Source organism: Centropristis striata, chromosome 7 (genome assembly GCF_030273125.1).
Source record: "Centropristis striata isolate RG_2023a ecotype Rhode Island chromosome 7, C.striata_1.0, whole genome shotgun sequence".
NCBI lineage: Eukaryota > Metazoa > Chordata > Actinopteri > Perciformes > Serranidae > Centropristis > Centropristis striata.
Window position 1 is genome coordinate 6,720,328 of NC_081523.1, and position 12,108 is coordinate 6,732,435.

At 37.8% G+C, this 12,108-nt stretch overlaps 1 protein-coding gene across 1 annotated transcript; it reads left to right on the forward strand.

The window, feature by feature from the left end:
• Positions 1-544: 544 nt before the first annotated feature.
• On the forward strand, positions 545-11,787 carry wsb2 (WD repeat and SOCS box containing 2). The gene is given in 11 exon segments (XM_059336675.1): positions 545-622; positions 624-721; positions 723-784; positions 1,001-1,169; positions 2,233-2,435; positions 2,516-2,647; positions 4,719-4,819; positions 6,426-6,622; positions 7,717-7,806; positions 8,287-8,403; positions 11,144-11,787. Coding segments are annotated over 11 exon segments (1,461 nt in total). The 3' UTR covers positions 11,358-11,787.
• The last annotated feature ends 321 nt before the right edge of the window (positions 11,788-12,108 follow it).

The window sequence follows — 12,108 nt, forward strand, 5'->3', positions numbered from 1 at the left end:
TTAGTAATGGATTTAAAAAAAATATACTTAATTTCAACTCTCAGAGCTGATCATAATATTTTAACAATGACATCACTGGGTGAAGGTGAATCATGTGAGTTTATAAACAGTGGAAACGGGAGGGGTTATTTTAATAGGGATTATTATTTAAAGGGGGGGGCGTGGCGTGGCTTTGAGGTTACATGTAACTTTGTCACTGAATTTCACAAGCATACACACACACACACACACACACACACACATATATAAGTCAAACTCAAATTCCTGACAGCTCTGCAAAGTCATGTACTAGGCCCACTGCAAAAAGCAATTTTGTAATATTTTGCAATATTGTAAGATGTCTTAACAAGCAAATAAATTTTCACTTTTTACATTGGATTTTTAAAAATGATTCCAAGAAAAAAATCATGTGTGTTTATAAACAGTGGAAACGGGAGGGGTTACTTTAGTATGGATTATTATTTAAAGAGGGGGGCGTGGCGTGGCTTTGAGGTTACGTAATAAAAGAAAAACAACGTGACCACGTTGGGTAACGTCGCAGCCAATGGTACAAAGTGAGTCAGAAGAGCGGAAATCAGCTGAACATTTTGTTTTTCACTCGCACATTTTTCACATAGCAAACAGACAGAGAGGAGCAGGAGCAGACACGTCGCAGCTCCGCTCCGCTCCGGACCTCACACCGTTTCCTGCCTTCATGTGAGTGGACGGCTGGACTAACTCAGGAAGATAAAGAATGTGAAGACGGAAACGATGTGCTCCACAGGAACCAACGCGGAGCTTACATGTAAGTCAGTTTTATTATTAATTATAGCCGGGCTCGGGGGTGTTGTCACGGCTCGCTCCGTCTCCAGGCAGCGGTTAAACCTCCAGAGGAGAAACCAACTGACAGCCGTTAGGACGGTTCGCTGATGGGGGCGAAGCGAAGCGAAACGTCGGCGGCGGTTAAGGATGAATCCGTCAACCGTTGGATTTACGTTTGTGTCTTTTCGTCCTCTCCCAGCGTCCGACCCGGCTCTGGTCCTGGAGCTGAAGACCAGGCGCCCTCCGTCCCTGGAGGGCCGGGCGGGATGTGAGACCTGGAGCGTGGACTTCTCCCCGGACGGAGCCTGGTTCGCCTGGTCGATGGGACACGGGATCGTCTGGGTGGTCGCCTGGCCTCTCGACTCCGAGTAGGTTTAACCTGGACATTTAATCCATACGTGGTGCATTCAGGTGTCACTCGGACATTCAGGCAGATGTTGGGGAAAGTGTAGGACCCAAGCCACAATGGGATGGAAAAAACATTAATTTATGCATGACGTAATTATTAATTTAATAACTACTTAAAATGTAATTGTAATGTAGGACTAGTTATATTAACTATTAAAGAGAAGAAAACAAATCTACAGAATACCGTTTTTCGTTTAACAACTTGAATATAAAAAAATGTTTTTGTTTTTTTTATTCCAATGAGCTTTTATGTTATGGAGATCATAGACAATTAAATAAAACATTATGAAAAATAGTCATGAGTAAATTAAAAACAACTGCTGTTCTAGACCAATGCAAATAATATATTAAATAAATAAATAAAATAACTGTCCTATTTGCCTTGATTGCCAAAGACACTGTGTTGACAACTGTCATTATGAAACTAAATGGTCACTGGGGGAAAAATCTTTGTATGAGTCATTGAGCTTTGTAAATAAAACATTTTGAAATAAAAAATTCCATTAATTGTATAACAATGTGCATCAATAATATCTGATATATTGTTTTTAGATTTAGATTTAGATTTAGCAGAATTGTAGGCTATTATTTCACAAGTTCATAGCTGTACTACATATTTTGTTTCGCATTTTCATTTGTTTCACATTTTTGTTCACTTCTATTTTTATTTTAAAGTGTCTTATTTATTTACTCATTTACAATCCTATGAATAAGTTGAGATGCTGTGCAGATGCAAACAAAAACAGAATGCATCAAAATCAGAATTTGGGGGGGGGAAAGTATTTTTGCAAAAAAAAAAAAAAAGGAAAAAGGTTTCCTCTAAAATCTTGTTGTTGTTAACCACATTTAGTGTTTACTGAAGCTTTGAAAGTAGGAAAAACAAGCAAGTGAATCATCATGGGTTGTTCAGATTATGACATATCCAACAGCACTTAAAGGCAGCATCACTTAATCACCAGCTCCAGCTCCACATGAGTGGTTTTTTAATGGTATCTGCACTCTCGATGCTCTCCTCACCCACAGAGAAAGCCAGAATGGAGAGACCGACCGAGGAGACAAGAGCTTCAGTTGTGGTCACCCAGTGTGGGGCCTCGCCTTCGGACCCAGACCTCCAAAATCATCTGCAGCCGCACGCCCGGCTAGAACGTCATCAAAAGGGAACAAAAGCCTGCTCCTGGCCACCGGCCTGGAGAACGGGGTGATCAAAATCTGGAATGTATTAACAGGTGAGATCGTCATTCCTGCTGGTGAGGATGTGATGAGTCCGATATGGCTGATTTTTAAAATGCTTTCTTTAATTTTCCAGGTGATGCTGTATTTGACCTCCATGGACACGAAGGTATAGTGAGGCACCTGGTCTTCCCTCAGAATGGGACGCTCACACTCATATCATCCTCTCGGGACAAGACATTGAGGATTTGGGACCTGGCTCATAAAGGTTTGTGCCGTTTTCTCAGGTATTTTAATAGCCGAGGTGAAGCAACTACTTCTTGAATGACTAAATCCTTCAGAAAACGAGTCAAGTTTTCACAACAGTAATGTCACAGTAACTTTTTCTTGTGCTAACATAGTTGTGAATGGCGTTCAGAAACGAGCCATGCTGATATGCCTCTGAATGTTTACTTATCAAAATGCAATGCAAACACACAGTTTCAAAGGTAAATAGTGTAAGGAAGTAGTTGTTTACATTCAGGGTGGAAACAATAGTGATATTATGAGATATCGTCTGTACGCCTGCATGTTTAGCTCACTGTGTATAGTACATTACTGGAGACGTGCATTTACCAAACCTCTCCTGCAGCACCACTTATCCTGCATATTCTAGCTCTCTCCCAGCTCCACCACAGCTGATTCAAATGATCGACTAGTAATGAACTCCTGAAGCTGCTTTAAAACGAGCTGACCATTTGAATGAGCAGGGAGAGATTTAAAACATGCAGGATAAGTGAACCTCAAAGGTTACTATGTTGAAATCCACTGCCAGTATGTTGACATGGGAGAGCTACTTCACAGATGCAGGACACGTCATGAGGCCAAAAGAGATAACAGACTTTTTCTCACGGTCCTCTTCAGGACATGTTGAAACATAGTGCTAGGCTCACAGACATACCGAGGCAGGTGTTAGCTGCCAGGTAATTAGAGGAGCACGCGATAATTGACACAGGTGTAGTAAAAAAAAAAAACCCAGGTGTGCACGTAATTAGCTCAGAGCTTAAAAGCTATGAATGTCTTTAAGCTGAGCAACTTTGTCATAGATATTGCGTCTGAAATTCCCAAGCATACATATAGAAAAAAATGTCAAAATCAAATTCTTGACAGCTCCGCAAGGTCATGTACTGGGCCCACTGCAAAAAGCAATTTTTTTTATATTTTGCAAAATTGTAAGATGTCTTAACAAGCAAATTTTTGCTTTTTACATTGGATTTTTTAAAATTATTACAAGAAAAACACCTTATGTTCATTGGGGAGTTTTTTTGGCATTCTTTTTTGAATTTCTGGTGCTTAACTGACATGATGACATTTCATAAAAATCATGAACTACAACTGCAAAGATACACATATGTAATGGTACACGTAATAATAATTCCTCAGCATATGTTCCAATAGTTACAACGGACTGTAAAGGGTTTTCAGAGGGGTCCATCTCTTTATTTAATTGTCTTCTTTGGTCTTATACTGCATGTTTTTAATGATGATTTCCATCCTTTCAGGCAGCTAATGGTTTCATTTAATGCCAATAAGGTACAAGAATCAGTTTTCCTGAGATTAGTAATTAATTTTTAAGCACATTTTCAACATTTTTGTGTGAAAGCAGCAACATCATCAAGCTGTTATTAACAAAAAAAACTTGTTCTTGTTGGTGTGTTCATATACATGAGGGTAAATCTGACATTTGAGACTTTATATGTAGCTTCTGTAAAGCCATCTTACAGTTTCATGTTTCCAGCTGAAACCTTTAGTGTGCATGAAGCCATTAATGCATTTATATTGTACATAAACCAAGTTTTTGGTTTGCAGACAACATTGTTTGCATATGCAAGGCTTTTCTGCAGCTGACTGAATAGCCAAATGTCGGAGCATCCATGAACGCACCTTCATTTAACTGTCCCTAGTCAACCATTAAAACAATTAAATGTTAACTGTCAGGTAATGCCAAACAAGATGCAAAGCTCTGCAGACTGAATGTTAAACTGGCTCATGGTTTGGATTATATATTGTGTTTAAATAGCGGTTAATAGGCATGCAAGTTGGTTTTTAAATAGTCAGCTAAATATTTCTTTGCTTCTTTATCACTTTGCCGTGTTGTTTTGTCACCATGCAGCCCGACTGAACTAAACCTCCTGTTCAGATGGAAGAGGTTAAAGCAAACAAATGTTCATGTTTACACATGCGAGTCACACTCTTCCAGAAATTCCGGAGCTGATCGTGTGAAAGTTTTCTGTTTTGGCTTGTTTTCAGAGATGAATGTGTCTCATGCGGTTGTATTTTGTATTGTGTGTGTGTTGCAGGTAAAAAGGTGCAGGTGCTGTCTGGACACAAGGACTGGATCAGCTGCTGCTGCGTGTCTTCAGACTGCAGCATGATCGCGTCTGTCGGCAGGTTTGACCGAGTGAGTAGCCCGAACACAGAAACACAAAAAATGTGCATGACTGTAGATACCAAAGGAGCTTTTTTTTCACATATATATTTATTCTGCACTAGTTTTTATGTATTTATAGACCTTTTATCTTTGCATAGATACAACTTGAATTCTTCTTTCTGTGCCCAAAGTCTCAGAGCTGTCCCAAGTCTTTGACAGAACAAAGCTCCCTTTATCCAACCTGTTCTTACATTTTCCAACAGCAACCAATTATTGCATAAAATTGGCATATATTCAGCATGTCAGTTCACTGGAACTGGGACACTTTTTTTCTGTTGCACAACCCATTGTTACCTAATGGGAGAGTATTTTTCTGGTTAACTCTTCCCCCCTCAGGGATTACCTCCTTGTTCTTTTACCTATGCAAATATTCACAGGTAATTTAAGATTTTACAAGCTGCTGGTTCCACGCCTGTTTTTCAGGTGATGAGAGCAGCGTTTTTCTTTTGATGGCAAATCATTTTTTCCGATTTGTTTTTATATTTGCATTGACATTCAGCATGTATTCATTGGTTTTTGTTAGGCAAGGATGAAACTCAGAAGCCCAATTGGTTTGGGCTGAACTATATATTGATTATTATATTGATAATAATAATAATAATACGTTTGTCTGTGCCTTTCTAAACACTCAAGGAGACCGTACAGTATACAGTTAAAACAAGCAATTAAAAATAAATTAGACAATATTATTGTCGTATTGTTTTATTGTTGTTTCATTATAATCAATATTAGTTTATGAGACTAGATATCATCTTTCTATTTTGGATATTGTAATGTGGCACAAGTGTTTTTTTTTCCTGGTTTTAAATGCTCCGTTACAGTAAAGTTATGTAATTTTCTGAACTTATTTGCCTTAATCCACTTAGTCATTATATCCACATTAATGATGATGAATTATCAAAAATCTCATTGTGTAAATATTTTATGAAAACTCCAATAGTCAACCCTATGATGCTGAAATAGAAGCATTTAGTCAAAAATATTGTGATATTTGATTTTCTCCACATTGCCCAGCCCCAAGAAAGGTTTAGATAAGTCACATGTAGCTTTTAAGACTTTTCTTTTCTGTGTAATTTGCTTGTCCAAGTCTGTTGCTCCTGTTCAAGCAGCGATCTGTTCATCTTCATCTGCTCCTGTGTTCCGTTGCTGTAGGATTGACAGAAAGTTTAGCAGTTTGCGTCTTTGTTCTCTCCGTGTGGAGACATTTGGAGCACCGGGGAGCTCTTCCCACTCCTGTCAAACTGCTAATTTGACACCTTGTTTTTTTGTGGGTTTCTTTTTTTTTTTTTTGCAATGAAAAGCAGTCAGCTTAACATTGTGTGATACCAGACTCTAAGATCACAATCACACTTTAAACTGCTCTGCTGCGTGTTGCAGCCCGTCCTGTTGACATCCACTGAGTCAGTCCATCACACAGAATCAGATCAGTGGATGTTCTGGTTTTGCAGCGTCGGCAGTAAACGCTGCAGGACGGGACGACTTTGAGCCTCGACCTAAAAAAACCACACAGATTATTTTTAAAACCGTTCTCCTCGCAGCAGCGCACACAGACTCATTAACCCTTTGTTTCCATCAGATGGTGTGTCTGTGGAGCCTGCGGTCATACACCTTTATCAGGAACCTGGCGGGGGGGACACACAAGACTCTGTACCTGCTGTCTTCCTGCGACTTCTCTCCTGACGGGGCGGTGCTCGCCACCGCCGCCTTCAGCGGCTCCAGCTGGTGGATCGACCTCTGGGACCCGTACACTGCAGAGAAACTGGCCACTCTGGTGTAAGTTTAAACTCAGATTTTAGTCTTAAAGTGTAGGGTTGTCACGATACTAAAATTTTCAACTCGATACCGATACTCAGGAAAATATTCGATACTCGATATCATTTTCTATACCACAAGGATAAAAACAAAGACCCCAAAATTTTGCAGAAATATTTTTATGAACAAGAAAAATGCAACATGTAAAAATGAACAGAACCACAGGTTAAATATTCATAATAAAAAACAGTTGTGCAAAAAGAAACTGCAACTATGATAACTTTTCAGTCACCAACATTTATGTAAACTTATTAAATCTATGCTTATGTATACTGACACTGTGTATACTGTGGGTATCGATACTTTAGAAAATGAGTATCGTATCCGGATACAACGTTTTAGTATCGATACTTTTTGAGTATCGATACTTTTGACAACCCTATTAAAATGTACTCTATTTTCTACTGTAAATGAAAGACATGTTTAATCCAAAAAAGGCCTATCCTGAACCTTGCCATTGGTAGCAAATGTGCCATTTTTTGACACAAATTAAGACAAATACATATACATTAAATCAGTCCGGAATATCAACAAAACTTAGCTTCTCAACCAAATGAAAAAAGCCCCCAAAAGTTTCTCAAATTAGTTTGAAGACCTTAAAGAAAACCTGATCTTTTCCAGTTTTATGAAATAAAGAACATCTCTGATCCAATAAAAAAAGGAAGGAGGAGAGGGTGATTTCCACTTAAGCAGAATGAGTCTCCTTGCAAGAAGAGTAGTACATTATCTGTCTTATTATCGATTATGGACTGTCACTGCATCGATGCAGAATCATCCATACGATCATTTTCAACACCCCTAGTTTTCACCAGGAATGTGCAAACAAGAACATAGACGTTTGAAGGTGGGAACTAAACACGTCCTACACTGTAATTATCACTGTTTACATCTAATGCACCGCCTGGAAGTATGTCCTGGTGTCCTATGTCTAGTGGAACCTGTTTTATTGTTTGTATATGAGTGTAATTTAACATCCAAGTACTTCTGACTAAAGCTACGGAGTATGGTGTACTTCTATATTCATTCTTAAAACCTCCTCTTTCTTTTATTCACAGTGACTATTTTGAAGATTACGGGCAAAACCAAATCTCATCAATACAGTTTTCTCCCAACGGGTTGCACTTGGCGATGGTGACCGACGACAGGTGAGCACTTCATCAGCTCCAGCTTCTAAATCAGGGGTCTCAAACTTGCAGCCCGCGGGCCAATTGCGGGCCTCGTGACGATATTTTGTGGCCCCCACCTTGATATGAAAGTTTAATGTGAGTTTTATATGAATGGCACTTTACCGTGTTGTGTGTGGAAGATCCCTTTAATTACTTTTTTTGGTAATTTTGGGTCTTGTTTTGGTAAATTTGTGTCTTTTTTTAATATTTTGTGTCTTTTTTTGATGTCTTTTTCGGATAATTCTTTGTCTTTTTTTTGGTCATTTTGTCTTTTTTTTTTTAAAGTAATTTCGTCTTTTTTCGGTCAGTTTGTGTCTTTTTTTTGGTCATTTTGGTATTGCCTCAAGTGCCCCACAGGTAATTTGAGTTTGAGACCCCTGTTCTAAATCCTTCATGTCAGCATGTAAATGTTTGTCACATTAGACGTGATGGTTTCAGACAGATGTGTTGTGTTGGCAGAGCTCTGCGGATCTGGGAGCCGGGACAGAAAGGGATGGTGATGCAGACGAAAGTGGACAGGGACGCCAACGGACTCTGCTGCAACTACCATCCACAGGGAGGAGTGGTGGCCACCGGGTAAACATCCTCCAGCGTTCATCATTTTATTTTATTTTATTTTATATGAAGCATTCACTGCTTGTAGACTTGAATGGAAGCTTTAGAAATGTTGTAGCTTGGTGGCTGAATTCACCATTGAATGGCAGTAAAGGGTCTCTACAGGTTTCAACAAGTCAAAAATAAGACTTTAAGACCATAATGAATACAATTTAAGACCCATTTCACATCCATTATAGGCAAAAAAGTCATGAAGGAAAATCAGAGGCCCAAAATTACTGATATGAATTTATTCCCATCCCTTTCACAGTGGAATAAAAAAGACTTAGCCTAACTAAAAACACCAGAAGCCTCTCTATTGTGAACTAATATTTCTTTAGAACTTTAAATTCTGACTGTGCTGCACAGGTACTTATTTCCGTTTTGTAGTTGTTATAGCATCCTCAAAAATCAAAACATTTAAAAGAGACTGAATTTTGTGTTTATTTTTAAATAAAAGTAACTAACATTTTTAAGACCTTTCAAAATCGTATTTAAGACATTTTTTTAGGATAATTTTAGAAATTTTAAGGCCTTAAATTCAAATTATTGGATTTTAGACATTTTAAGACTTTTTAAGACCCCGGATACCCTGGCAGTAGTGAGAATGCATGTCAATGGTGACTCAGTGTAATAACCAAAAGAAAAACATCAATAGAACTTATTATATAGCATTTCAATTTTTCCATTTGAATGCAAAACATGCTCCAAACTCAACTTTTTAAACACAAACAAAACATTAACCTGAAAAATGAACAATTAATTGATCAAATGTATTATTCAGTTATTTATTTATCAAATGAAAATGGTAAATGGACTGCATTTATACAGCCCTTCTCATTCACCCACACATTTAGTCACACTTAAGAGTGGAATTTCACTCCTGTCCCATCCCACTCCCACAAAAACACTCCTGTCCTCTCCCATGTTATGTCCAAAAATGCCTTTACGAAAGTGCACAAAAACAAGAATTCCACATTGGCCAGAGGCTTAGACTTTCTACGTTTCTAACATGTTCTTATGGCTGAAGTCTGGCAGGGAGAGCTTTTATTTTTAGATTAAAACAGACTTGTTGTTATGGTTCCTGCTCCTGTTCCATCCCAGTAAAATTGACTCCCACACCGCAGGAATCCCAAAGGAATCCTGGAAAAATCTGTCTCTAATTAAAACATTTCTGAAAGTACCAATCAGGAGCAAGTGGAGGTTCAGTGCCTTGCTAAAGGACACTTTGACATGCGGACAGGAGCCGGACATTGAACCCCCAACATTATGATTTAAAAGACGTCCTGCCATACATTTTTTTTTTAGCAAAATCAATTTGAGAATATTTATGCACTGAAACAAAATATAAAAGCTGAAAGAATACAACATTGTATTTACTGCACTCTGTTTCTGCATTATTATTAGAACCTTTTACAGCAAAACCAGAGTGCAGTAACTTAATTTTTGGGGTCAAAGGTCAAATAAATTGCCATTTTTGAGTATAAAAATGACATCAATACATGTAGAAATAAGTGTCATATCATTTACCTACCTATAACCCACTTGACGGGCCAGTTAAAACACGTTGAAAAACTTTAAAGCCGTTTTTCTCAGTTTTACCCTTTGCGTAGTTACTGCAGTTCAGTGGCGGTTCTACACAGGGGCCTCCAGGGGCCACTGCCCCTGTGAAGAAGCCCTTGGCCCCTGTGTCAAATTAATAATAAAATGATCAATTTATAACGATGAATGACAGAACAATTCTTACCTATTTTTTTGTTCAAACAAAATCTCATTGTACACAAAATGAACCCAGAATGTGTACATTGTATAATAGTTGAATTGTGCAATTTAAGCTTGTGTATATATATATATATATATATATATATATATATATATATATATATATATATATATATATATATATATAAAAAAAAAGCATTCTCACTTGACTGCACTTTCAAAATAAAAAAATTAATTGTGCACAAAAATGAGAAATGTCTGTCGTACAAAAATAGTTGTTATTGTTGGTAAGTCTCATTGTTTCAATCAATGTATTTGTATCTTCCAAATATACTTAAATCAGATTTTTAAATAACCTAAAATAAAAGGATTTGAATGCTTAAATATCATCTATGGCGTTTTTTAATGTGCCCCTCTGATTAAACACTGGCCCCTGCTTGGCCCCCACAGTAAAACTGGTCTAGAACCATATCCACCATCATCTTCCCTCGAGAATAGGCCATTCTTAATGCTAGATTGTATTGTAGAAGTACTGAAACAATTTATTAATGTTGCGGTGTGTGGCAAAGTGCTTCAATTACATACAATATATCATAGGCATAACACCTTAACTCCAGCGCGGTAAATAGAATCTTAACATTAGTGCTTGGTAAAACAAAGGCAGAGTCCCTTAACTCTGCTGTAACTTAATTCCAGCATTCCAGAGTGCAGCGTAACAAAGCTAAAAGACCACAACTGATGTTAAGGGCTTCTGTCTTTGCTTTCCCTCTGCTTTTGGAAGTTACGGCAAAATAACATGTTATTTTTTTACCAGAAAACAACAAAATTGACCCAAGATATTTTGCCACATGATAAAACTGATGTCCATTGTTCTAAAAATGACAATAACTCATTTTTGACCAAAATTGAAGTTAAGGTCTTTTGCCTTTGCACGGCAGTGCAGTTAGACTTTGTAGGGCAGAATAGTGACCACATGACTAACTAAAACCTCTTACGACAGAACCAGAGACGGCCACGTGAGGTTCTGGAAGGCGCCCCGGACGGTGCCCAGCCTGTGCCACCTGTGCCGATCCATCCTGCGCCAGTCGGTCTCCACGCACCAGATGGAGCCGCTGCCCCTCCCCAAGAGGATCCTCCAGTACCTCACCTACAGGAACATCCCAGACCGCCTCAAGACCTGCTGCTCCTCTGATGACGACGAGTGGGACGCTTAAATAGGAACACTAACAACGCAGCAGCTGACACTTACAGCGACCGATTGTCATGCATAACAATAGTAATAATAAAAAATGCCTTTTGTTTGCTAATTAAGAGATGTTTTCCAGGCTTGGATTAGCACAAGAAGCATCTCTTATTGTAACCTACTTTAGATGCAACATTCCTACATTAAGGGTTTCATTTATTGCACTACTTTAAAACAATGCATCAACTTAATGTTCACATGCTTATTTGACTTGAATGTCACAATTTTATACTATTAATTTATTGTGTAAATATCAAATGTATATGAATTTTTCATTTCTGTTTGGAAAAAAAATGGCACATGCACTACTACTGTACTGTACCTGCACATATTAATTGTTAATATAAGATAACAAATACTGAACTTATAGGAAATAGTTTTATTAAACAGATTCAAGCACATGTACATGTCCAAGTGTGTTCTTACAGTTGTATTTGTAACATAATGGCACTTTGTTTCACACGTTTTATGTATATTTTTAATGGATTAACTGGTGACAGAGTTGATCCTACACTGGTAACTAAATTTGCAGTTCTGTACGGAAGCCCTGAACCGCAAGTGAAGAAATTTTTTTTTGAGATGTTATCTTGTTATTTCGAGATCATATCTCGTTATTTCAAGATAATATCTCATTATTTCGAGATAATACACATGTAAAAAAAAAAAAAAAAATTTTTTTTAATAATAAAAAAAAAATCGTCCAAATTTTTTTTTCTTCAGAT